At 40.8% G+C, this 27,734-nt stretch overlaps 3 protein-coding genes across 6 annotated transcripts in view; 2 read left to right on the top strand and 1 right to left on the bottom strand.

Moving 5' to 3' along the window:
- The first annotated feature begins 16,557 nt into the window (after positions 1 to 16,557).
- On the top strand, positions 16,558 to 21,972 carry taf5 (TAF5 RNA polymerase II, TATA box binding protein (TBP)-associated factor). The gene is made up of 11 exons (XM_035660946.1): positions 16,558 to 16,980; positions 17,610 to 17,838; positions 17,964 to 18,279; positions 18,379 to 18,542; positions 19,368 to 19,503; positions 19,640 to 19,760; positions 19,866 to 19,995; positions 20,156 to 20,320; positions 20,442 to 20,619; positions 21,008 to 21,185; positions 21,402 to 21,972. Exons 1-11 carry the CDS (start codon positions 16,566 to 16,568, stop codon positions 21,614 to 21,616), a joined length of 2,247 nt encoding a protein of 748 aa, XP_035516839.1. The 5' UTR covers positions 16,558 to 16,565; the 3' UTR covers positions 21,617 to 21,972.
- Positions 21,973 to 22,001: 29 nt separating this feature from the next.
- Positions 22,002 to 23,506, bottom strand: atp5md (ATP synthase membrane subunit DAPIT). The gene is made up of 4 exons (XM_035660948.1): positions 23,389 to 23,506; positions 22,428 to 22,532; positions 22,229 to 22,322; positions 22,002 to 22,122 (listed from the first exon to the last, which is right to left on the bottom strand). The coding sequence occupies exons 2-3, from the start codon at positions 22,512 to 22,514 to the stop codon at positions 22,233 to 22,235; spliced, it is 177 nt and encodes a 58-aa protein (XP_035516841.1). The 5' UTR covers positions 22,515 to 22,532; positions 23,389 to 23,506; the 3' UTR covers positions 22,002 to 22,122; positions 22,229 to 22,232.
- Positions 23,507 to 23,599: 93 nt separating this feature from the next.
- The window catches only part of pdcd11 (programmed cell death 11), a 13,683-nt gene continuing 9,548 nt past the window's right edge, over positions 23,600 to 27,734 (top strand). For 2 of the 4 annotated variants that reach the window (XM_035659606.1, XM_035659603.1), the window contains exons 1-12: positions 23,603 to 23,688; positions 24,194 to 24,335; positions 24,562 to 24,708; positions 24,880 to 25,044; positions 25,300 to 25,461; positions 25,549 to 25,669; positions 25,847 to 26,022; positions 26,207 to 26,314; positions 26,527 to 26,739; positions 26,867 to 26,991; positions 27,091 to 27,151; positions 27,433 to 27,579. In XM_035659606.1, the coding sequence (XP_035515499.1) occupies positions 24,234 to 24,335; positions 24,562 to 24,708; positions 24,880 to 25,044; positions 25,300 to 25,461; positions 25,549 to 25,669; positions 25,847 to 26,022; positions 26,207 to 26,314; positions 26,527 to 26,739; positions 26,867 to 26,991; positions 27,091 to 27,151; positions 27,433 to 27,579 (1,527 nt within the window). In that variant the 5' untranslated portion in view covers positions 23,603 to 23,688; positions 24,194 to 24,233. Of the gene's footprint in view, positions 23,689 to 23,712; positions 23,732 to 24,193; positions 24,336 to 24,561; positions 24,709 to 24,879; positions 25,045 to 25,299; positions 25,462 to 25,548; positions 25,670 to 25,846; positions 26,023 to 26,206; positions 26,315 to 26,526; positions 26,740 to 26,866; positions 26,992 to 27,090; positions 27,152 to 27,432; positions 27,580 to 27,734 lie in introns of those variants that run through there. The other 2 variants (XM_035659604.1, XM_035659605.1) reach the window with 2 other exon arrangements.

The raw sequence follows: 27,734 nt of genomic DNA, 5'->3' as shown, positions 1-27,734 counted from the left end.
AAGGCTAAACACAACTCTGACCTTGCAGAGAGATGAAACTGATACTGAACAAGCTTATTTCCCAAAATATGAAAGTATTGCATTCATTACAAAGACAAGCAGATTATTTTTCAGTGCATTGTTGGTATGAATCACTTGACTCAGTGACAAATGATTATGCATATTTTGCTCTTTGTACCTGTAAACAAAGTGTTAATTTGTGAGTTGCTGCTGCTGTTGCCTAGGAATCTGTTGCTAGCATCCCGCTGTGCTTCAGCAGCCTCGGGGAACCACCGCTCTGAGAGAGACAGAGTCTGCTCTCGTCCAGACAGGCAGACAAAATGGACAGAAGAGAGGCGTATAAACATCAGTCAGACATTAAAATAAGGAGATAATAAACAGACAGCAAACACTAAGGAGAGCAGATTGTCCCATTTAAGATAATAGCACACTGAGGTGGATGTTAATGTAAACTGGATGAGCCTAAAACCTGTGGAAGCGACAGCACAAAATAATGTTGACAAGCAACTTACTATTCTGTTGGGAAGGAACACTTAAGGGAGTATTTAGCATTAAATAACCCACAGTTGGTCTCCTAGGCAGAAACTGCTGAATCATTTTGAGGTAGGCCCTGTGTATGACGTGGCGTCCTCTCCTTTAACCAACCCATCTCAGTGTTTTTTTTCCTTGGTGCTAATAATAGCAAAGAGCCAGCAGAGCCAGACATGCAGACAGACAGACTGAAGGAAAATATTTTTCCCTGAACAAAGGGAAGGGTTGCAGCCCTGTTTCTGACCTCCGTCTAAGCTTCCGTTAGGATGGATATTGGGGGTATTCAACCTGAGAAATACAATTACATTAGCTGGAAAGTCCATTTGATCAGAAAGTAGAGTGGTCATGGCCACTGTTGTTCTTCAAACGTTTCTTAAATTGTACAGAATTTGATTTAGGTGCAAAGATTTGATTTGTAGAACAAAGGTTAACAGACTTAATCCAGTATTGATGTGCTTCGTGGTTTTCTTTGTTCTTTTTCATTTTTACTAGTAGCGACGCTTAATCAACATGACAGATTTTTGAATTGTTGGCAAAAATAGTAAATATAAACTTGGTAATACAAATATTATTATTAATAAATATAGAGTGCAGTTTGGACAATTGTTGAATTTTAAACAGACCTGAATAAAAGCTTTGCATCTTTCAAGGAAAAGCAATGGGAAAGGAGTCAGTGGGTACAAAGCTGCAATAATTATACACCAAAACATAAGACTACCCCCTTAATTATCATATGTGATGAATGCAAAGACTACAAAAAAACACATCAGACAAAAAACTGTTTTCAAGCTTTTAAGCAGGTTTTTGTAGGTGAGATACTTTTGATCTATGCTGATCTTGCTAAATAGATTTAACTACAACAGTGTTTCACTTTACAATAGCAGACTGCCAGAAAACATACAGATTATATTTTAAACTCATCCCTCCAGAACTATTTGGGGTGAAATCTTACTTCCTCTAGAGATTAAACAGATATAATAAAAACCCACTTTTATACAGGGAAATGTCTGATGAAATTTTCAAACGTAGGTATTTTTAGGTTTCAGCTGGCTGCATCAAAAGCTGGATAAGGTACACTGAGAAACTGATGTGTGCATCACACGCAGCAGAACTGAAGCTTTGCAGACTGCTGTTGATGCTGCACGGATGCACTGGAGGCACAAAGTGTCACAATGGAGATAAATCTGGTGACAAATGCACATGCCTTTCAGAAATGTCAAACCACTCTGGAATATTTTTGGAAAAACATGAGATTTTGTTCACTTCCCTCTTTAGGCTTTCTGTCAGAATTCAGCCTGCGGATACAACAGGAATCTTTGTTGATACAGCTCTAATTTATAGGAAACATGGCCGTTTTAAATAAAAAGAAAAGCCCAATCAACTTCCTATATTATAACAAACGGGCATCCCTGGAAAAAAAAAAACTCCAATATATGATGACCTTCAATTAATAAATACTGTACTGTTACTTTCCTGTCAAACTTTTGCAATGATACAGTCACTGAATTGAAGAAGAGGTGCTGCTTAGTCCTTATTCAGATGGGACTCATTATTTTGGAAGAGGCCAAGGAGGGCGCAGGAGTGCAGCAAAACATGTCCAACCTACGGGGATGTGTCCTTAAAGTAACCTTGTGCTGCAGTGTGCAACCGCTGACTGTATTAACAGATGTAATTTGAAATCACACTCACATTAAAATATCCATTTGGGTGATGACATACTGGTTTATACCTCTATAACAAAGCAATTTCTTCATAAGACCCCAGCCAATTTCAGAAATCTATTTTATATTGGCAATGTCGGTTCCAGGTTATATTTTTACATGTTTCTTAATAATGAGAAAAATATGTTGCATCAGTTGCTTCCAACTTCTTATCTTCAACATGTTAGAGTGTTCTTTATACGCGCATAAGCAATCAGTTTATTTTTTTTTTGGTGTATCTAAAGATCACAGAGTACCATCGTGTTCTAAAATGTCCCTCCAGCTCTTTTGGGGGGTGAGAGGTGCGTGCTGCTGCCTAATCCATAATGGAGCAGCTGAGCCCATCCAGCCTGCAGACTATGACACAGCATTCTGAGAGCGAGAGAACAAAAGGAAATGGAAAGATATAACAAAGTTGAGCTCAACCTGATGTTGAAAGGATTAAAACCAAAAGGTTAAGCAGCTGTAAGAACAGAAAGAGTAGTGAATGTGTCAAATGGAATAATCAGTGATGAAAAGAGTGGTGCCTCTGATCAGTTTTGGATGATTCTGTTTCAACGATCGGTGTTAAGAATTCCCTTTTCACTTATGTTAGAGCTGTAATGACAGATGTAGCCTGATCAGCGGAAAGATAACATGAAATAGAAGCTTTTGGTCATGATTCTATTTAGGGCTTCTTTCCTTGTTCTTATTACTCAGTGGTAAAAAATTAAAACCTCATCACTGTTTTGAATTCCTGCTGCTGGGGAGTTGGTGCATACATCTGCAGTAATGTTGTGATGATACATACTGTTTCTTTACCATAATCAACACTTTGATTAAATATTTTATCTTATTATTAGCCTTTGCTTAGCATAATTAGGCCACACCATTGTGACCACTAATCTCATCTGCTGCTGAACAGCTGTGAAACTATGGCCATCATTAATCTTCAGCCCCTGAGGACTTAAATCTAGGCAATGCACCTTTAAAATTACACTAAAGGACTAAAGGCCATAAAAGGACAGACATCGTCTTGTGATGGGCCTCTCAAATGAATCCAACATGTCATAAATATGACACTTTTTTGGGACACTGATTAATCTGATCCTGTCATATGAACTGTTGCTGTGAACAAAAGAAATATTAAAAAAGTTCCTGTAGCCATTACATTGTGAATGCTCAGCCAGCACACTCTTACTCTTAAAGGAACATTTTGGCAACTACATTTATTTGCTTTCTTGCCAAGAGTTAGATCAGGAGATTGATGTGGTATCAATCTTCTGATCTTTATTTCTTTTTCTGCAGGAAATAAAATCATTGATGATAAAATAATGATGTCAAACCTGCATTCATTGATTTATTTGCCACAAACAATGACATATTAATAACTTAAGTTAGTTATAATGGTGACTGTGTTAGTGGCAAACTGTTATTTCAATGAGCACAGAGAAACTTTCACTTTCAGAATAGCGATGTTAAAACATCCTTCTAGTGTCAAACTGCACATACGTCATCCTGCACAGTGAAGCTCAAACCTCATCAACATTTTAGGAGAGTGTATCCAAAGTAATCCTATCTTCGAGAGGATTAGTGTCTAACCCTGAAAAGCCCCTCATTACGGTGTTTATTTAGTTTGTGTTAATGTTGAACAGGCCTTTGTAATTTTCTCACAGAACTGTTGAGAAAGAACTGGATTAATACGGTTCTTCTCAGGCTGCCGTTAAAGCATGCATTGAAACAACCAGCAGGTATTTCTTTATTTGCTTTCCTCATCATTGATCCTGGATACATTTTACATTACAAACAATATCACATTTGAAGTTGACTCTCGTCCAGTGTCACACTGAGAGTGAGATTACTGTATGATTTATACATTAAACTGCTTCAGCGGATACCTACCAATGTGCAGCAGAGGATGTAAAAGCTGGGAAAGGACACAGAGGGACACTCCCTTTCCCCACACAAAGCTCTGCAGGCTGGAGTAGTAAAGATTACATGCCCCCAGAGGCTGACTTATTGACAAATCCCCATTCTTCACACAGTATAAAGTCTTCAAACATCCAGATGTGCACGGGGCAGGTTGGAGGGGGTGGTTGGGGTCTGCTCAAAGAGGGGGAGGTGCTGTCCATTCTCCCCTGTCCCTGCTGTGTTTCACCCATCCTTCTTCTAGGGGCAGGAACAATAGTGACACATACACCTAATGAGACATAAAGGTGGGGTGTTGTATTTTTTGCTGCTTCAAGCCAACCATCACCTGATTACCATTCAGCCCTGATCAATCACCCGCAGTGATTGATTAAATCACTTACATGTACACTAATTTGTAGGATAGTTTGCAGAGGACATGTTTTTTCACATTGCCTATAGCTGCCACACCTTTTCCTTTCAATGCTTTCTTTTGTTCATCCTGCTAAAACCCAAGAGTCATCTCGTGGTCTCTCCTCATTTGCTGACAACTAATGCAAAAATCCGGTATCAGGTCTGAGTTTGTTAGAAATTACAACATCACCCAGTGCATGGGACAGCCTATAAAAATGCAGAGCACACTCACTGCTGTTGAAGGAATGAAAGTCATTCAGGTTTCAACATGACCTCGCCATAAAGAAAATGAAAACTAGAAAATGGCTTTAGAAGAAGTTGAAAAGTGATATTCAATGTGTGTGCAGTGCTGTCCATATTGAGTTTAGGTTTAAGGAAACAAATCATCTTATATCATCAAAGAATCATTGTCCACATGGCAATCTCAAAGGAAATGTAAGTCACGCAAACTGATTAAATGTATTTGCAGGTATTCAAAATGTACAAATAATTAAAAAAAAACATCAAATAAGGATTCATTTGAATGCAAATCATTGGATCAAAAGTGTTGCTTGATGATTTAAGTATACCTCCTACCTCATTCTGGTTCATCTCTGGTGTGGGATGACATTGTTCCATATGATTGACAATACTGGAGAGTTTTATAGTACCATGTTCCAATAAGGTATGTTGTGTAAAGGATTTTATTTAGGTTGAAACTTATGCATTTCAATGGTTATTCAAAAAAATTATTCATCCTTTATAGATCTGCCAAAAGCCACCAAAAACACACATTTGTGTCCCGTCGTTTTTTCTTGATCTTTAATAGTTTAATATTTTGTGAAACATACTTATTTGCTTTCTTGCTGAGGGTTACATGTGAATATCAATACCATGCTGTCTGTGTCTGTACAGTAAATAAGCCAGCAGGTTAGCTTAGTTTAGTTTAACTTAAAGAGTGGTCAGGTGTAAAAACAAGTTGAGGTGCAACTTCTCCTCCAATGACAACAGGACTGCAGGAAATCGTTCAAAGTCGTTAGCATGGAACCGAGCCAGCCTAGCTGTTTACCCTGTTTCCATTCATTATGCAAAGCTAAGCTAACTGGCTGTTGGTAACTTCATATTACAGACATGAGCGTGGCATTATCTTCTAAACTCCAGACAACTCCAGACATTATAGTATTACAGTGAAAAACCAATTTACTTATTAATTAAGCTCTTTCTAAAAAGCTTTCTTTTTCTATTTCTGATCCTTATTTTTATTAACCATCAATAAAGCCATTTGTTGCAAGTTTGTATGCATAAAAAAGTTTTCATTATTGTCATTTTTTGTCTCCTGAATTTAGCTGGTTTTGATCTGAAGTGGCTGCGAGGATTTATTGCCCCTTTAATGCTCACACCACTTCAGCCTTCACCCACTGAAGGTGATAATGTCTTTGGAGGTGATGTGTGGTGTGTGGGTAGGTGGTTAGGTGGGTGGTGCTAAAGTATCGAACAGTACCGTCATCACCTTACTCCCCTGTGCCCATTTGAGTAGCAATATCTATTTCAACCTTGAAGCGTGAAGAAATGACATTAAGATTAGCGATGGACTGCTTTCAGTCTAACCTGCCAATCATGGGTGAGTGCAGGGTAATTACACACCATCATTCAAGACCTTTAGGCAGCAAAGAATGACTTTATGGCGTTATGATTTTCTAAGACTGTCGTTCCATGAAGAGAGAATGGCTGGCTGAAGGTAACAGAGCGATTGTTCTCTGAATAAAAGCCGAGACAGTTATGGGAACATGACACCGATGTCTGCTTTTTTAAACAAGTGTCATAATTGATCAAAGACACTGCCTTATTCAGACAGATGTTAATTGCCATTGATTAAATTTATTTTGACAGTGCAGCACAGATTGCGCTGGACAGGCAATGGATGACGACAAACTGTAGCAGAGACTTTTTCATAGTGAGCCCCTCCCATTTATTCCACTTATCTCACATGCAGTGTCGCACACTTTACACACATATCTGCATTATGTGTGATGGAGGGTTTGAACATCCATCGCTAAAGAAACATGAGCAACTTTATGGTGGCTGTAGATCTACTTTGCAGGAAATACTCACACAAAACAGGATGAATTCACTCAACTTTATACTCACATATACAAACAATCAATCAATTCAGAATTCATTCATGTTCATCCATTTTCTTGTACATTTATATGCCTTTCTCCCGCCTCCCTCTGTGTGTCTGTCTGTCTGTTTGTGTGTCTGTCTGCCTGTCTTCTCTAACCGTCTCACGTTCACACTGCGGTGCTGCAGTTTGCACATCCATCAGAGACAGCTTTTAAAGCTACGGTGCGTGGGGGGCCTGCACTCCTGCACCCTTGGCTCCACCCTCTTTGCTGCACTACATCAACACGGCAAATACACGCAACGGCCATCTCCGAGGCCTACAGCATGCATACGTGCGTGTGTTTGTCCCTCCCTCGTCCTTCTCCTTCCCCCTCCTCTTCCATCTTCCAAAGTGCTGACTGGAGTCATTCCCCACCTGCTGGCAGTCTGCCCAGAGGCTGATAACTGTGTCACTGTACGCACATAAACAGCTATTGATCGAGCAGAAAAACACCAAAAGCATTCCATTATCTTGGCGGGGCCGTAATTAAAACTGTCGTCTCATTCTGAGCTTGTGGGAATCGAGGATGAAGACTAATTCAGGCAATGTTTCTGGCTGGTAAACTGTTAAAATATTTACCTCCCACAATGAAGTGGCTACAGTAAAACGTCTGGCTGAGTGGTGTGGAGGTATGCTTGATGGGCCTGTGTGTATGTGTGTTTCTGTGTGCAGATGGTTTTCTGGATGTAGCAGCACAAGGGCAGCTGATCTATAGCAGCTAACGCCCTATAATTAGAGAGCAGATCGATGGAGCACCATCAGCTATTAATTAAAAGGCAGTTTAGAGGCTTGTACAGTCAGCTTTTGAGCAGACTGAGAGGTCGTGTATTACTCGTCTGTTCCCAGGTTAGTCTATCTGTTAGTGTTTTGATTTATGTGTTCACCATGGTATTGTAGGGTTAAGCGTCTTGTCTCAGGTATAGTTTGAGTGTGGAGAGAGTCTAAGATGTGCTGTGAGGTTAGAATCTGAACTCATTGATGAGGCTATTATCTAATTGACTCTCAAGCTGGTGTTCACCCAAGTGGCAACCTCCGTGGCTGGCAAATGAAGCTAATGCTGCACGAACAAAAACTGCAGTTCCTTGAATGGCCACTTGAGGCTGGGTCACTCTCCATTGAGCCCCATATAAAAATGCCCACCTTTACAGGTGACATAAACATGATTACAGCCTGGTACAAGACGTGGTTTTGGTTTCTATAACTAAATTCCCCCTTTGTGACATCTAAAGGAATTTGTATTTAACTCACCCATTTAAATTATATCAAGGCTTGAAGTTATACATAATTAAGGGCATTGGCCACTTTGAGTGACAGGTGCCATCACAGGCAGGTGTTTTCAGTAACCAGTCTTTCATTCAGCCTACCTCAGCTCCACCCACAATCCAAGTATTTGCTCATTTTTTGATCAGCCGGGAGCTGGCGAAGTCTAGACTACCCAGATGGTGATGGCCAGAGACACCACACTGAGCTTCACAACAGCTCTTCAGAAATCTATGGATGATATCATGGAGACTACGACCATTTTTAATTATACAGTCTGTGTTCACCATGCTTCTCTTTTTTCATCAAATAGCATAATTACAAGCTCTCTGAGGGTGAAGACGTTCCGTTTTTATTCAGGGAGATGGAAATGTCAATGGAAATGTTAATTACACTGAATAATTTGCTTTCTAAATCTGAGTCACCTCACTCTACAATATAAATGGACATTAAACTCATTCAGATTCTATTAGAGATAGATACTGTAAGCAACTAACTGCTTCCTCTGCTTTATACTCTAAGGGTAATTTTAGATACTGCTAAAAAATTCTATTAATATTTCATTTAATTCCCCTGTGAAATTACTTACTTTAGACTTAGACTTACTTTTTAGTGTCAAATAGGATGTATTTTTTTCTTTCCCAGCAAATTAATGATATTTGCCTAAATGTGTATCTTTTTTGGTGTAACATTTAATCTCCAAATTATTATGGAGTCAAGCTGTGGACCTAGTTAAAAAAAAAAGAAATGATCACCACAACAAAGCTATATAAGTTTTTCAGGCATCACTGATTACTATATTTCTAGTTAGACACAAAAGACAGCAGAGGTTTTGAAGCCTTGTTATGGCTTAGTATGTCATAAATCTGTTGTAAAATAAAATGTAAATTGAAATGCAGGCTGGTGGCTTCTGAGTGAATGTAAGCATGCATGCACATTTGTGTGTGCTATACCAGTCTGTGCATGTGCCACCACACATCCGTCTGTCATTGTGTTTGCACAGGTCTTTAGGCTGGTCCGTCCCCAAGGACATTCCAGTCATCCCCCCCCCCTCCTGGTGACATCAAATAGTGGCAACAAAGGAAAACCTGGTCCACCCCGTCCTTTATTTTGTGTCACACATACACCTCAAGGAGAACAAAGAGCCTTGCTTTATCACGAAGGCTTGTTTGTCATTTCCGGTGGATGTATCTATATTTTTGCTAGAGAGACAATTACATTTTAGCCTTTTAGTAGCCAAAGTCTCTCACCTCCATGGTAAATGAATGAAAATCAATGTGTCCCTTCCAACAAATTAACTGATAACCAACCGACAATGAACAGGTGCTCTTGAACACTTTGGCTTACACAGCAGATCAGGATTTAGTTCAGGTCCTATTTACAGAGTTTAAAATGTACCAAATCCTGTCATGTGTGAGAGAGGGATCTTTATATCAGCCAATCTATTGTCCTGGATTTATTGAAGATTTCCTGCCAATGTGACACACACTAGGTGGGAGAGGGCCACTGTCAGCGATAGATTATTCTAATTTATGAGGAGATAGTGTACATCTCCCTCAGACAAACAGATGGAAAGAGCTAATACTGCAAACATTTCTCTTTCTTAAGGTGTTTTTCATTATTCACTTTCCTATCCATACAAGTACCTACACACACTTGAGACTGACTGAATAGAACAGCAGACAATAGAAGTATGTTGTAATCCAGATAGTATCTCTACTGACAACTGCAAATGATATATAAATCATCCAAAATTATCCAAATTATTAGTCTCTATAATATAAATGTGTATGTTGCCATTAGTTACAAAATTATAATTATTGATTCAGGCTTTGAGCACCAGGGCTCTGACCTTTAGCAAATTGGAGGCCACCTCTTTATCTTACCCTCACAGCAGCTGCCAGTCACTGTGTGTGTATGTGTGTATGAGTGTGTGTGTGTATGTGTGTGTGATAATCTTTAGACATGCTTACTGGACCGCAGAGAAGGCTAATTTGGTAGGGAAGCTATCTGAAGAGGTCTGGATTGTGGCGAACAAAGGACATCCATGCTGTGAATTGTCTCTCACATAAACACCATGTGGTTCAACAACAAACAGCAATGAATTATGATAATAGCGATATTAATTGTGTTATATGTGATACAGAGACATACAGAGCTGGGTGCATGAAATAAGGAGTTGAATCAAAATGCTTCAATAGAACTCTGCGTGTTTCTCGGGTTTAGTTCGTTCTGTTGCCTCGCTGTGCCGTACTGCCTTATTAGTTTTAGATGGGGTCTGCATTATTTATAGTGATAAAGAAACTGCGGTGCACAACATTGTGTTGTAAAGGACCCACGGTGGGGGGGCTACTTAAGTGCCTGGTTAGATCTCTACTGACAGAAAATGCGTGGGAGAGAAAGAGCAAGCGGAGAGAGGAAGAGAGAGGAGAGGCTGTGCAGAAAAAGTAAAAACAACTTCATATGAACTGGCAGCTTTAAAATAAGATCATTAAGATCATAAACACCACTCCACAAGTTCAGGAACATATGTATAGATGTAGAGGTAGTCCTTTTCAGATAATGAGGAGATCTCCCAGCTGTGAAAACTACATATCCATACAGTGCACACACACACACACACACACTATCAGACTTTGCAAACCACATATTACAGTATAATTTTGCTTTATTACAACTTCACATTATATACAGTACATACTTTTAGCCATATGTTATATGGTATGATAATATTGTACTCATCAAGTTCGAGCAATGCAACAACATGCATAAAATGTTTGGCCTCACTAGCTGCGTGTCTCTAAAGGAGGCAATGTCGATAGCAAATGTTAGCATGCTAGCACATTAAGGAAGGAATACTGACTGACAAGGTGTCCATTATGTGAGGGATTATTCCTGATGAGGTGTCCATTATCAGGATTTAATGGACCACAGGAATGCCAGTGTGTCAGATGGTTAAGTTGTTTTTTCCTGATAATGGCATTATAGCCTGCCAATACCATAGTCACTTGTCAAAGAAAAAAGACAATTTATTTATATTTTCATGTATTTTGCAATCAAAATCTAAAGTTTTAACAAACAATAACTCTGTTTCCCTGCAAACCCCTGAGGATAACAATAATAAATAAATAAATAATAATACCTGGAAGAATCATTACCATCCCATAAGGTTCAAGTAAATAGGACAAACCTTGATATGACTTGGAAACGGGAGATATTTCAAGTCTGCTCCGCTCATGGAACCCTTGGCTCACTTATGAGATGGAAAGCTCACGTTAGGCTAGCACGATTTAAAACTGTAACACTGCCCATGGTTGACAAACAATAAATATAATTTGTGTATGTTTAACAACAAGACTAACTAGCTATTCAGCCATGTCATTGTCTCCAAATCAATATCAAGATAAACCATGTGCTCTGACAGCTGCCGCCTGAAGTTTGTTACCTTAGAATAATATCTACAGGCGCTATAGGTCACATTGCATGGAGTCCGCCATGTTGAATCGCCATATTTCAAACCAAACACTGGCTCTAGATAGGGCTGTTTGCATTTTTCATGCATTGCTTTCTGGCTAAGAGTTACATAAGAAGAGTGACGTCAATCTATTTCAAACTATACTTTAGGTGTACTGTTAGGACAGATGCGTTTTGCAGTGTAACGACTCAAAACTACGTCAAACCTGTATTGATTGTTACTGCAGCAGCTGCCCTTAAAGATATAGATATTTCATGCCTTGCTTAAGGGAACTTTGACAGAGTAAAGAGCATTTCATTAACTCACCTCACTTTCCCAGCTGTTCTGGGGGTTTTGAACAAGCTCGCTTCTGTGAGGCTGCCACCACCCATCCATAAGGCCAGCAGAGCCGACAACTGCGTGCAGGCTCCAGCTCTCCAGTTAGGTCAGTATTGAATAATGCAGGGCCCCCGCATTTTATCCCCCCAAATGGAGATCTCTAGTGCCACAGCTCTGCCTTCACACCCATTACTCCGCTTGGATGGGCAAAAGTCTCTAAGATGCATTCATGCGCACATGCACCAGTGCACCATGGCACACACACCTCACATAGGCCGAAATAAGAGCAGCCTCTGCAAGATGAGGAGAGACAGAATAGAAATAACTTGATCTTGAAGGTTTCAGTTATAGTAACATAAATATGGATTTCAGAGAATTTGATTGTAACCTGTCCTATGTACTTTTTACACCTGCTGTGATACAACGGGTGTAAAAAGATTTTTTTTTGAATGCCGTACAGGTTTAAACCCCAGTCTCATGTGGCACCAGTGTTTGTGTGTGAGTAAGACCTACAGTGCATTTGAGAAGCCTTTCATTAAGTCCATCAAAAACACTGTAGCCCTGCTGTAATGATCACCTCAGTGTAATGAAACTGCGTGATGAAGGTGCAATTCTTCTTTGTTGCCAATGGCTACTGGAGGAGAAATCCTCATCCCTCCTTTTCCTTTCTGCTCACCTCTTACATCACTGCATGAAATCTGCGTTACTGTCAGCTCTGTTCATTAGCTGTTTCACACCTTCCTTTACACCTGCCTCTCACCGTTATACGTCACCTCTCACATTCACATTTTTATTTCTCTCCTTGCCTCTCCATCAGCCATACATCCTCTGAGTTCAAGGTATCATCCTTTCTGTCTTGTTGCTGCTCCCCAATGACTGCCTCACCCCTCCTGTTCCCTGGCCCAATCGCCACCCCCCACCCACCACGCTGCCTTCCCCCTCCACCCTCCTTCCACTTTTTTCTCTCCCTTCATCTTTCCTTCACTCTCTCCCTCCCTCTTTGCTTCTCCGAGGGCATTTTTCTACCTCTTCTGAGAGTCACACCTCATGAATTATTTACATGTGCCTCTCGGTAGGGGGATTTTGCTGCGTTTCCTTACCCTTTTACCGCTCAAAGATAGACAGGCAATGTTTTCTGAAAGGCAAAAACTTGTGTTTCCTCTAAATGTTGCCACTAAGCATCACAGATCTTGAGCTTCATACGCTCTCTTTCTGGCCAAATGCTGGGTGCTCCTGCCTGGACAGCAATAACACAAGCATGAGAAACTGAGGATGGACAAACACAGCAAGCAAGGGAAGCGTCATTGGAGTTTTAAATATAAAGAATGTGTAGAAGAGTGTCCTAAATCTTATCATCTCCAGCATCTTATGGAGATGGTGAATTTATTTCAAGTAATCAGCAGCTACAGCTCGACTGCACCATTTTGTTGCAGCCGGGAAAACCCTACATGTGAATGCATTGAAATCAAACATAAAAACCCTGAGCGCGACTACAAAACTGCCACGCCCCACCCTGCACTCCCAGGACTACATCACTCTCTGTTGCCTCACACACAAACATGCACATGCAAAGCATCTTTTCATTTCATCATTTGTCTTTTTTGAAGTAGTTGCAGCATATGAGGACCATAAAAGTGATCCATTAAACCATCCAACTTCTGAAATTTTTCATCAGAATGGCCACTTAGCTGTCGAGGAACCTGCTAGTTGTTTTTGTTTTTTTTAATTCTTGGAGGGGTGCCACCAATACCAATTAACAAATCTGCTGTAAACCTTCCCACCAATCTCATCAGAGGACGTTTTTACTGGCATATAAGCAGAACAGCTTGAGGGGACATCCATAACTGCACATCTTCTCCAAACACAAAGCAAGAGCCTTTTAATTTAAGTCAGTTATGCATGTCAGTGGTATCAGCACTGGTTAGTACCATAATGAAATGTAAGCTCTGTTAACAAGAAATGGCAGCAATTTACATGACAATGACATAAGAATCAACATTGTATATGAAAAATAACAATGTTTTATAATGTTTGGATTGTATAATATACAATTGTAATGCTCAATTCAAATCAATTAAAGAATACAATACAAGTATTGCTATGGCTCTATTGCAATAAGAATTTCAGGGATTTAAGTGTGCATGAAACAGTGTTTTTTCGTTGAGGGTCTGTATGTGCTCCTACAAAGCTGTCTCTTCAGGGTGAAACCACACCCTGCTGCCTCCTGACAGAAAGAGAGAGAGAGAGAGAGAGAGATGGTGGGAGAGTCCTCCAGCTTCCTCAGAGGAACTGAGCCAAGTCATCACTGAGGTGTGAAAGGAAGATTCGACTGAACATGCGTCTCTCCCCACCTCACTCACCAATTTCATTACTACTGTCAAGAGCGTGTGAGCAGCTTTCCATAAACCGAATATAAGAAAGCACCCACGTAGTAGCTACAGCCATCAGATAAATGTAGTGAAGTAAAAAAGTACAGTGTTTCCCTCTGAAATTGAATTTCCATAGTCCTATATTCAGTCCTCCAGTACCAGCTGATTGCTGCATGTAATCACTCAGTTTTATTTCAAATCAATGTCAACACTGGTGAGCTGCCATGAAACATTAAAGCAACTAGATGAGATAGCTTTCTCTGTCTATTATGTTTCATTATTCTATCATTTCAAAATAAAAGCACACAACAGTGAAGTGAAGTGATTCTATACAAATGCAAAAGGACATGTCAGTGTGCTCCTTATGGAGGGGCAGGTGCTGGACATTGCAGTCACACGGTGCAGCACAGCAGTCTCTTTGTAAATCACTATATAAGGGGAACACTTATAGATCTTAAATCAATAACCTTTAGCCTGACACATTTCAGCCCTGGTCATCTGCATATTACTGGGTATGAGAGAAGGTGAATACAATAGAAGCTGTTTCAGCTATTTATAGTAACGTTGCTGATCTTTATGTTATACCAAGATATGCTGACATTGTCATTCAGTGAATGATACCAAAGGGAGGCATGTACCCTCACTCACTAATTAGCAGCATTACAATGAGCTTGCACAGATGACCACGCCCTGAGTTGCAGTTGTTAACCTAAACGTGTCTTCTACACCCACCAACCAACTCCACCCCCATTTCTCCGTTGCCACCGCAATGTTATACAACGCCCTGCTTCTTCTGCTGTGAACCCTTCTTTGTCCCACCCCTTACTATCAGTCTGCACGTTAAACCTGCAGCTGAGTTTTCACTCTTATGATATTCAGTGTGGATGAGCCAGGGCAGGAGTGTATCTGAGCTTGAAGAGACATTTTGGATTATTATCTCTATATATTGCACATATTCTTTATATTTTATTCTGTGAAGCTTTGCCTGGTCAACATTTTGCAAAATTCCACCCTCTTCATTTCAAACACTTTTTTATTAATGTTTCTATTTTATATTGAGGATTCTGTATTTATGAGACTTTTGCAGTACTTGCTTTTTAACTTTATTGTCTCTTACTGTGTTTACTGTTATGCACCAACATACCAAGGACAGACCCTGTATGTATATGTGTAAATCAACTACAGGCAATAAACCTGGTTCTGATTCTGAAATTAGTTGGTAACTGGATAATAATTTGCAAGTTTATTGCTTATGAAGTTCTTTCAGTCTAGAGAAAACATATATATATTTTATATATATATATATTAAGTATGTTATATCTAATATTATTGTATTGCAATCTTGAGCAAAGTACTGAAACAGTGAGTAAACATGGCTCCTGCACTGTTCAAAAATAAAATGAAATGCTATTAAGTTCAGATTTTCTACTGACAGTCTCCTGGAGATGAAAACTGATGCTGTGCTGACCCAAAAGATGCACTGTCAGCGCTATATGAGTGTGTCTCTGATAGGGGAGTTCAGAGCGTTCGAAGATGGGGTGTTATTCTGTACAGGCAGAAATCCAGCCTCAGCAGAATGCAAAGTAAATACTGCTGATACTTGTATGTACTTCTTGTCTCCATTGTGTCAAGTTGCATGTCAAACTTTGTATAACACTACAATTAATTTGATTCATCAGCAAATAAGGGGAAATTGTTGATTGTTTTAAAATATTGGTTAAAATAACTGGTTTCAACATCTCCAATGTGATTTTTTTCAGGTTCTATCTTCTATGATAGTAAACTGAATACCTTGATTGGACATAACAAGAAATAGGAAGGCATCACCATGGCCTCTGGGAATTTGTGATTTTTTTAATTTGCTGACCTTTCATAAACAAAATAATCAAATAATCAATTATGAAAGTAATCCTTTGTTGTAGCTCTATGTTTTTGTTTTTCAATGCATTATCCAATCAGGTTGGGACTATCTAGACTGGGTGGGGATTGTGTGGGACCAAAGTGCCACCACCTGGTACAAAACAGTAAATGGTGATCTAAATTATAAATATATGATTTAAATATGCAGTCCAGTATATATAACCCAGTACACACACACAATTATGTATGAATGGAACTTAATTTCTTATATTAAAATGATAAATACTGCTCAAAGTACAGTTTACCTGAGGCAAAATAGAATAAAAGGGACAACAGGTACAATAGTTATAAATGGTAAACATGCTGATAGTTTATTTGAGGAGGAACATTTAATCTGTTGATCGTCAAACTATATGTTATGAATTTAGTTTTAGTTTATTAAAATCAAACCAGTCTCCATTGAGGTACAGATGTTGCTGTTGAGGGAGGCGGGACATGTGTGCCGCACAGGATGACGCTGCAACAATAAGCGCCAATCAGGTGACCTGATCTTGCACGGTTAACGTCTTCCGTTTTTAAACCTCGCACATGCGCATTTCATTTTTAAAATGGCGGCCGTGCAGGGTGGTCTGGTCGAAGCGGTTGAAGAAAAAGACATAAAGACAGAACCATCAAACGATGGCGGTGGAAATAATAATGCTAGCGACGGCAGACTGCTCTCTACGTCCCCGGGCTCCAGTGCGTCGGCTGGGAGCAATAAAAGTGCGGCGGGAGCCCCGGAGGACCAGCAGACGCTGCTGGCGGTCCTGCAATTCCTCAGAAAGAACAAACTCAACGACTCCGTCGAAATTTTGCGTCGTGAAGCGGGATTACCGGAGGATTTGTTGGATCCAAAGGGAGGCGATTCCTCGGGGGCAGGCTCGGGTGGTGCTGCCGGCAGTGTGGACCTAGAAGGGGATGCGAGCTCTCTTCTCAGCCGGGTGACTGCCTCAGCCTCCGCTGGAGCTCAGGCGCCAACCAAAGGTGGAAGCAGGCTACTGTTGTTGTAATGTGGGGACTGTTGTACGCTGAAGTTACTGTAACATCACCTTCGAGTTACACTAAAGTGTTTCCTCCGTGGAGAACTATCATATTATTACAATAGAATGACTACAGTTGTACTTTCCCATTCATATTAGCGAGTGGCCACATGTACTGCACATGAAGGTACTAAAACACACTGTGCTTCCCATAGCAATGGCAAGAAAGTTTGACAGAATACTTCACTTAGTAGTTTTGTCAAGGTACTATGTTGTCATGGAGTTGGATTAGTTATAGGGCTGTAACTAATGATGATTTTCATTATCTGTAGATCATTTTCTTGATTAATCGATTAGTTGTTTGGTCAATGAAATGAAAAAATGGTGAAAATGGTTGAACACTATTTCCCAAAGCCCAAGGTGACATCCTCAAATGTCTTGTTTTGTCCACGATCCAAAGATATTCAGTTAACTGTCGTTGCAGCTCTAGCTGTCATCGTGTTATTTCTTTGAAGTGTAAAAGATTTATGTTAATACGCTGTGTTATTTTTATTCTTTACCTAAATGACCATTAAGCTGTAACTGTCCAATATCAGCTGAATGCATATCAACCACGTGCGTCTTTTTCAACAGCTCCTGGTGAGGATCAGCCAGACGTCAACGTGGTGCTGTCAGCTTACAGCCAGCAAGGAGACCCTGCTCTGTATGGGGTTTACTACAGCGGCCTGAAGAGGTTCATAGAATCGGTTTTGGACTGTCATCGAGCAGAGCTGTCGCAGGTCTTCTACCCGCTGTTTGTCCACATGTATCTGGAGCTGGTGTACAACAATCACGAAAATGAGGCCAAGGTGTTCTTTGAAAAGTGAGTTTCCTTGACTTATTGTATTTCCTTCCAACTATAAACGGCTTACTTGATTTTATTTTAAGTAGCACTAAATCCCGGGCCACTTGAATAACCCGTACCTCACTCGTTTCCCTCCATCCCAGGTTCAGCGGGGATCAAGAGTGCTACTATGAGGATGACTTGCGAATTTTGTCCAGCCTGACCAAGAAGGAGCACATGAGAGGCAACGAGACCCTGCTGGACTTCCGCACCAGCAAGTTTGTGCTGCGTATCTCCCGTGACTCTTACCAGCTGCTGAAGAGGCACCTGCAGGAGCGTCAGAACAACCAGATCTGGAATATCATCCAAGAGCACCTCTACATTGACATCTTTGATGGCATGCCCCGCAGCAAGGGCCAGATTGACGCCATGTCCGGCAGCTTGGCAGGAGAGGCCAAGCGAGAGGCCAATAAGGCTAAGGTTGGATTTATACACAGGCAGACTAAAATGATCCAATCTGTGTTTTCTTCTTGACTTTGAGTTCATGACATGTTGTCATTTTATTATCTTTCCATCAAGGTTTACTATGGACTGCTGAAGGAACCAGAAATCGAGCTGCCTCTAGATGACGAAGACGAGGAGGCAGAGAATGAGGAGGGGAAACCCAAGAAGAAGAAACCCAAGAAGGACAGCATGGGCTCCAAGAGCAAGAAGCAGGATCCTAATGCACCTTCACAGACTAGGTAGATACACCGGTATATAGCTCTGGACTGCTGGTGCCTAGTTTTGTCTCAATCAACTGACTCGTAAGACCAGAACAGTACGATTCATTAGAAGCTGCATTTCAGTTGAAAGTCCCACATTTAGTCATAGCAACGCAGGGGTTATTTACCTTGTAAAATCAATATTAAGTAAAGGGATGAGTTCTGATGTTGGCAACTGACTGACTTTGCATGCAACCATACACATACTGCTCATGAATCAAAAGGTTAAATTAGAAGGAAATGACTAATCCACAAACAGTACAAACGTTAATGGTGTTGTAGCCTCATATTTACTTGTGAGCTCTTTTTGAAAAAGGCAATATTCCTACTAAGCTGTTTACATGGCCAGTAAAAAGGAATATTCCACCTGTTTACATGCATCTGTGCTTGCTCTAATTGATGTGACTGTTAATGAAGTACTATACGTCCTACGGTGGAATTGACCTCCTTTCAATCTTCCCTTTTCCTCCTTTTTAAACTGCAGTCATCTTGCTCCAGTGGTAAATGTGGAACAGCTGTTGTGCATGTTGTGTCATAAAACCCAAATGAGACGCGTATTTCAAATGCTCTGTATACATGTCTAAAGAACGCTCCTAAAATGTGAATAATATTGGTAAAATCGGCATATCCCACATGTCTTAGTCAGTAAATGCTACATTAGGAATGATGCCTAATTAGGTATATCCAAACGGAATATGCTGTTTACATGACCCATATCAAATGCAGAATATTGTCATTTTTTGTAATAATAGTGGAAAATGTGTGCGTAAACGTAGTCAGTGACGGTCGTTTCTTGTTGTTCAGGATACCTCTTCCAGAACTAAAGGATTCAGACAAGTTGGACAAGATCATGTACATGAAGGAGGCCACCAAGAGGATCCGCCTGGCACCAGATAACCTCCCCTCCATCTGCTTCTACTCTTTTCTCAACGCTTACCAGGTAGTGATTCATAACTGCAGCAATTCACTGTACGTCACAACATGTTGAACATTTAAGCAAGTGGTAGAGATTGCACAGTTGGACAGACAAACTACAGAAGAATCATTTCTAAGTGTTCTCCCCTTCTGCCCTGCAGGGTCTGACTGCAGTAGACTTCACAGATGACTCCAGCCTGATTGCAGGGGGCTTCGCGGACTCAACGGTACGGGTGTGGAGCGTCACGCCGAAAAAGCTCCGCAAGGTCAAGTCTGCGGCAGGTACAGTGTTTGACAGTGACCACTGATGAATGACCGACAACCTTGCTTGATTTTATTATGACTTTCTTTACCTTAAATAACCCCCCCTCCCTTCTCTCACTCTAGATTTGAATCTGATTGACAAAGAGTCAGACGATGTGCTGGAGAGGATCATGGATGAGAAGACGGCCAGTGAGTCAAAGATCCTCTACGGACACAGTGGGCCGGTGTATGGCATCAGCTTCAGCCCAGACAGGTATAAAGCATTTCATTGGCAACGTTTAATATTACCATGTCTGCCTACGCACTCATTAATACATTTAACCTAGAATAAACATTTACTTTCTTTTATTTTTGTCTGTGCATCTAAACATAACTCCGGTGGTTCCTTTTGACCTTCCTGTTTTGCCTTTCAGAAACTACTTGTTGTCAAGTTCTGAAGACGGTACAGTCAGGCTCTGGAGTCTCCAAACATTTACTTGTCTTGTGGGCTACAAAGGCCACAACTACCCAGTGTGGGACACCCAGTTTTCCCACCATGGGTACTATTTTATCTCTGGGGGTCACGACAGAGTTGCCCGGTAAGGAAATGCATAACTTAACTGAGTAGTATTCTCCTGTAACTCAGAGGTAAACAACATACTGCCAATACACAGCCGGTCTGTCTACAGATGTGTTATTGGTCTGTGTTTTCTCCAACAGCCTGTGGGCAACAGATCACTACCAGCCTCTACGGATTTTCTCTGGTCACCTAGCTGATGTCACTTGCACCCGCTTCCACCCCAACTCCAATTATGTTGTCACAGGGTCGTCTGATCGCACCATCCGTCTCTGGGATGTCCTGACCGGAAACTGCGTCCGCATCTTCACTGGTCACAAGGTCAGACGAGTCAGCAGAGCGGTACCCTGATCTGTGGTCTCCCATTCAGCAGAAAATCCTTGTTATAGGGCTGAGCATCAGTTATTACACATTGTCAGTAGAGTCATCTTATGAACAAAGAAAAACTTCAAACCAGGCTGCTGTTCCCCCACAAGTTGTGAAATGTCATGTGATTCCTATTGAACACCAACATTGAGGTGATGCAAAAAATATATAAATATAAATATAACTTACATTACAAAACAGTTAAATATATTACTATAACTTTAAGTAGGTTTAGAGAATTATCTGTACACCCAGAGTTAAAGATGCTTAAGATTCAAAGATCTATGGAACAGCACTGCTGCAGAGATGACCACTGAGCCAGTCTTTTCACTGCATTTTTCAGGGTCCTATCCACGCGCTGGCTTTCTCTCCCAATGGGAAGTTCTTGGCTTCAGGAGCTACTGATGGCAGAGTTCTTCTGTGGGACATTGGTCATGGGCTGATGATTGGAGAGCTAAAAGGCCACACAGATACCATCTACTCCCTCAAGTTCAGCAGAGACGGCGAGATCCTTGCCTCTGGTGGGTGAACTACAATGTCTCTTAATTTTACATCAGTTGATTATCTGTTAACATCATTTAACTGAATGCATTTGGAGCCAGATCTGTTCAACTTTAGCTACAGGAGACCATACCCCTGTAATCTTAATCTGTGCGTTTCAATGTATTGATATTCAGATTTGAGGGGAGTCTTTGCTGGTAAACTCGCAGTGACGTTTCATCTTATTCTTTCTTTAGGCTCCATGGACAATACAGTTCGTCTGTGGGATGCTTTGAAAGCGTTTGATGATTTAGAGACTGATGATTTCACAGCAGCTACAGGACACGTCCATCTACAAGATAACTCCCAGGAGCTTCTATTGGGCACCTACATGTCTAAATCCACACCCGTCATACACCTTCACTTCACTCGCAGGAACCTGCTGCTGGCCGCTGGGGCCTACAATCCATGAGACATTGTTGAATTATGAGAAAATAATCTATAGAAACTTGAAATGAGACACACATCTGATCCCCAAGCTCCATAAGTAACTGGAGGTTCTTGGTGCAGTGGGAAACAAACAACTGTATTATCAACAAATCACCTCTGGTGAACCTCTAGCTGTGAATGAAGATTACATTTAGGTTATTAAACTCTTGTTCTGGCCCTCAGGCCCCAAATCAAGCTGGCCTATATACCCTATATCCCCTTGCCTGAGAAAAGTGCCATTGTTGATTGAGGACTTTTTTTAAAATCACTGCCATGTTTACAGCTTTTTTTTAACACGTGGCTGACATTTCTGTATTATAATTATTTTATACTTGCGTACACTGTAAATAAAACAAGTGTTTTCTATGTATTGGGCACAAATGTTCTTTATTGTTAACATAGGGATACCAAACACTCATATTTTATTACAAGCACGTCCAGCTGCTTCCTCCACTCCCAGCTGTTAGAGATGATGGTCAAAATGGACACCTGTAAGGACACAACAAAGGGCCTTAGGTTGATTGGATGGAGCGATACTTAACAAAAGTACATATGTACTTGGAAACTAATAGGATAGAGACACTTATGCACTTACATTATCACTTTTCTGTGACGGCGGCCTGCTTCTTGGGCTTCAATTTGAAGAAAAGGCCAATGCCTAATATGGTGGCATATGTGAGCAAAACACACTAAAAAGAAGAAAAAAAAGGAGGCACGATGAGAAATTCATAGAGAGATTTAACTGTCAAATGTGAAAATGCAGTTTATTGATAGTGAAGCTGCACACAACTCACATTCCTCCTTCCTGTGATTGTGTATGCATTGAAGTACTTGGCAATACCAGTGAACTGGTGCTGGGATCCGGCGTCGTGTCCTCCCATGATGGATTGTTAATGGTCCTACCACAAGGAGAATAAAGGTGATTGATTAATAATATTAGTACATGAGCAAGTTCATTTTTGACCTTGGAAACTAGTATGTGTGACTAAAACAAAATATGCTAAAAACTGTTAGTTGATCGACAGAAAATGAGTTGACATATCAAATTCCTGAAAGTCGTTTTCGTAGCATTTTATAATTGCAGCCTGTTGTATGTTTGCAGATTCAATTAGTAGATAGAATACTAAGAGTTGATACTAATCACACAACATAGATTATTAAATTAGTCAAGCATTTTATAAAATTACAATTAGCTACATTTTGACAGGAGCAAGTGTGGGGAAAGCAAGTTAGCTGGTGAAATAAACAAGGAGCTCTTCAGAAGGAGCCTACTTTATTTTGGCACGACACATGAAAAAACACCTTATTTGCAATTTTAATTTACTTACTGAATCAATTGACTTTAATGCGTTATTGCATTAGAGAATGTGCAGCTTTAACGATGGGTAAGCTCGACATGCTAATGTTACTTAACGACAGATCTAAAAATGAGAACAAGCTCAACAACAACACTCCAGTATAATGGTGTTTACTGACAACTTCACCTGTTTAAAGTCAATAACGTTGTGGCTCCAACAGAGGACATTTCATTCAGACTGACTTTGGTTCAAAGCTCGTTAGCTGGCACACTGTACAGTAAGTTAGCTTGCTAGGTTAGCCTGCTAGCTAATTCAACATTCAGACCTGAAGTTAAACATTACACTGTCACATTGTCACAGAGGGGCTTCAACGATAACATGAGTACTGCTCTGCGCGTTCAAACCCAAAGTAAGTGGGTTCATTTCTTGCTAAATACGTGAACGTTGTATGTCTTACCTCTAGCACACGACCCCTGTACAAACAGAATCAGACAAGTGCCCTTCAGCAGAGGCCGCAATGCTAAATTCACAAGGAAGTCCCGCCTACTCAAGGTGGGTTGCTATAGGTCCAAAATAATGTCACTCAAAGTTAGGGTCTCAACTATCCACTGAATGGCTAAAGATGGTATCAATCATTGTTCTCGTCTGTGATTGGACAAAGAATGACCCGCCCACATGAGTTTTTCTTCCGGGTTGTGATCATGGCGTGCTGCTGAACAACATGTGAGTTTTCGTATCCTGAAGCCGGAGATTGAATGTAAGGAAACATTGTGTGATAACTACCGAAAGAACACTTCAATGTATGTTTGAATCAAAGTCAGGGTTGTCTCTACAGAAATAGTTCTTTTATCTGCTGGCAAACTTACTTACTCTTTAGCTCGAGTGCTAAAATAGGAGACAGGTAGCTAATGTTGGCTCGTGCATGTTGAGGGGTAACACTGTGCACATTTGTATTGCAACTTGTTTCAAATGTGCCCTTTAAATGTCTCCAGCTGGTATAAATAGTTGTATGTGCTTGTGATGGATCAAACAATGCCTGAGTAGAAAGCTCAGTTTGTGGCTCTCATCATTGTTTTCATATGTGTGACTTAATGTTGTGTTAATAGTGTATAAACGATGATTGAGTTACATGAGATACACAAAATGGGTCTGATTATTGGCTACATCCATTTGTCGCTTAGTATAATGTAACTTTTGTATGATCAGCAGGTTAAGAGGTTTTGAAAAGTTCTGTTTATTGACAGTGACTTTGGTTTTCTTAGACATCTGAAACAGCATCAAACATCTGAAACAGCATCAAACATGGCATCATTGGAGGAGGACTTCCCCCGAGGGGGGACGGCAAAGAAGCCCACTGAGAGTAAAATAGTGGTGCAGCGGACAGAGGTGGACAACTTGTTCCAGGTAGAGTTACCCTCTTTTCTATCTATCTGTATCCATACTACTGTGAGCGATCCATACTTGTATCCCCAGAGAGAAGATCATCACACACTGTATTCCTTAAGTGCTAATCATTCTTTCACATCGGCCGCCTTTCCTTTCACACACACTGTAGTTTGGCTTATGTTTTGTATACTTACAAATCAGTGTCATCATCCGCAGATAGCAGTAGCTTGCTTTTCTCTTGCAGTCAAATGAACAAGCAGAAACCAAGAAAAGAAAGGGGGCGGGCAAGGATGACGGCAAGAAGCTCAAAAAGTCAAAGACGGCCAAAGAAAAAGGAGACGGATTGACGCTGAATGCAGCTGTCAAATGTGTGGAGATTCTACATATCAAGGTAAAACATTCGTCAAGAACCAGTGTGTATGTTTATAATTAGTTAAATGTTTTAAGTAGCTTCATTTTCTAAGGAAAATAATTTTCGCTACTGTGAATCAAAAGTGTATTCAGGGTATTTCAGCATAGCATCTGACTTGATTTTGTGTGTGTGTTTTTGTGGATTTTGCAGAACGTGAAGGAGGGTATGCTGATGCTGGGTTGTGTGAAGGAGGTAACAGACTTTGAGGTGTCAGTCAGCCTGCCGTGTGGCCTGCAAGGCTTTCTCAGCATCAAGAACATCTGTGACTCGTATGCCAAGCTGCTCAGCGAGCAACTGGATTCAGCTGATACAGAGGTAGGTCTGATTTAAATATACTGTCACAGATGATGCATGACTCCAAACTGCCTGTGCCATTGTTGGATGATTGGCTGAAAAATCTGGGTTCAGTTTTACGCCAGTTTTATTGCTTCTGTGGAGTCTAGAATCAGTCTCATTACATCTACATTAGAGTAAAGATTATACATTAAACCTATTTATGTCAAGAGTTTACTTTCATCCCAGGATATTCTGTGATATTCAAAAGGTGAATCGTGTATTTTTACATCACAGGAAATCTTCTCTCTGCCACACCTCTTCTACCCTGGCATGGTGTTGAGGTGTGTGGTTGCCAAGTTGGATGTAACCAAAGGAGGCTCTCTCAGCATCCAGCTGTCAGTCAATCCAAAGCTGGTCAACAAAGCTCTCACCTCAAGCTCTCTGAAAGCTGGCATGGTGAGTCCTTAATGAGCAAAAATAAAATTACATACAGCTTTTCTTTTTCTATCTAACAATTTTTTGAATTATTTTGTGACAACTCAGGTCTTGAGTGGGTGTGTGGAGAGTGTGGAGGACCATGGCTACATAGTCGACATTGGCATTAGTGGAACCAAAGCCTTCCTGCCCAAGGAAGCGGCAAAAGACAAACCTAACAACCCGGAAGGTATGACGAAGTATTTTGGACCACCTGTCATTTACTGAGGAAATGAGAAATGAGAGTAGGGTTTTGCCTCGTCTGGAGCGTGCCTCTCCAGCTTTTATCAAACACGTTCAGAAAGTGAGGGATTGGAAAGAAGTGTCAACACGTCTCTCAAGCATGTCTGTTTTCTCATGTGTCCAGAGCTGAAAGTCGGTCAGTATTTGACCTCTCAGGTGGAAGAAGTAAAGAATGATGGGCGCGTGGTCCGCCTTTCTGTCAGCCCCCCGACTGTCGCACAGGGCTATGCTGAAACTGAGCAGGGCTGGAACCTCACTAACCTTCTGCCTGGTCTTCTGGTCAAAGCTAAGATCAAAAAGGTAGAGATAACTTTTATTTTGGTAATGTTGTTTAGCGTTTTTTACTATAATAATATCAATACATATTCAGTCCAATGAAGGAATTTATCCAGTTAAAGCTCTACTTGCCCTCAATGCAGTGGCTATAACAGCTTCAGTGGTAGCTATGTTTCATTTGAATAAAGTCTACATGTTGGTATTGCAGGTGACCAAACATGGTCTGTTCCTGGACTTCCTGTCCTCCTTCAGTGGCCAGGTGGACTTTCTCCACATGGAGCCAGAACAGGCTTCCAGCTACACAGAGGGAACCGAGGTAAATCTGTCCTGGCACATGGATCCTTTTGGCTTATATTAGACGGTGTATCACTTTGTGTTTGTCTGTATCTGGCCACTCTAATAGTGATATTTTGGATTTAAATCCACCCTATTAAAATAAACTTGCATGAAGGTGTTAAAAGTGACCAGTTAATGGGGTTTCCATGTGTGTATATTATTATATAAACCTGTTTTCATCAATCCACCCAGGTGCGAGCCTGTGTGCTCTATGTGGAGCCGTCCACCCGTCTGGTGGCCCTGAGCCTGCGCAGCTACCTCGCTCAGCCCGGAAGCAGAGTTGACCCCTCTCCTCCTGGAGATGACCGCATTGGTGAGGTGGTGAAGGACTGCAAGATGACCGCAATGCACCACATGTCTGGAGCCATGTTGGAAATGCCAGACAAAATGACGGCCTTTGTACATGTGAGTCGGAGCGATGCTTTAATTTATTTTTATTTAAACTTACTTAGAATAAATGCTATAAATGCTCTCTGTAAATATTCAGCTGTCTAAGCATTGGGGTAAAAACTTTATTTATATTTCTTGACAGAGGAACCACCTGAAGGAGCCTAAGGAGCCAGCTAATGAAAACAGAGTGTTTGCCATGCCTGAGCACACCTGCAGGATACTGGACTTCAGTCCCATGGACCAAATTTATTTTGTTAGTCTGCGCAAGTATGTAGCACCTCATTTATGCATCTTATTCCCTAGTTAGCATGGACCTTACTGTTTTTAATTTGATATATTAACAAACCCCCTTTGTCTTGTTTTCAGGAGTATTATTGAGAAGCCTTTTTATAGGTACCACGATCTTCATGCCGGTCAGATTGTAGAGGTATGAATATCAAGTATTAAAATCAATTGTATTTAAATTAATAGTTTGATATTTTAAAGAAATATGCTTGTTCGCTCTCTTGCCTTTAAGAGGTGTTAATGCCTAGAAGCAGCCTTGCTAACATTAGTGTAAATTCCTGTAAATGAGCCTAAAAACAAAAGGTTAAAGCTGGACACAGTTTAAGTACCCTCTCCCATTATTTTTCCTGTGTCATTCTGCTCTCTCCCTGATTCTTTGGTCTGGTTCACATTGTCTTCCTTCCATGTGTCTCTCCTTCAAAGGGGACAGTGTCCGTCCTGCTGAGTCATGGTATGGTGGTACATCTGTCTGACCACATTAAAGGCTTGGTGCCCCGGACCCACCTGTCTGATATCCTCCTTAAGAACCCAGAGAAGAAGTACGTGGAGGGCATGAAGATCAAATGTCGGGTCAGTCCAGTTCCCTACTTGAAGCCCCTCGAGAACAAATGGAGAATCAGATCTGCAGTTTAAACTGTCTGGCAGATTTGCAAATCATCTTTCATATTTGTTTTATTCCTCCGTTTGTGTGTGTGAATATCTTCCCTCAGGTGCTGTCAGTAGAT

This window comes from Morone saxatilis, unplaced genomic scaffold, assembly GCF_004916995.1.
Source record: "Morone saxatilis isolate NCDOM2014 unplaced genomic scaffold, NCSU_SB_2.0 Contig17, whole genome shotgun sequence".
NCBI lineage: Eukaryota > Metazoa > Chordata > Actinopteri > Moronidae > Morone > Morone saxatilis.
The sequence above is the reverse complement of the archived record's forward strand: the minus strand, read 5'-3'. Positions and strand labels throughout refer to the sequence as shown.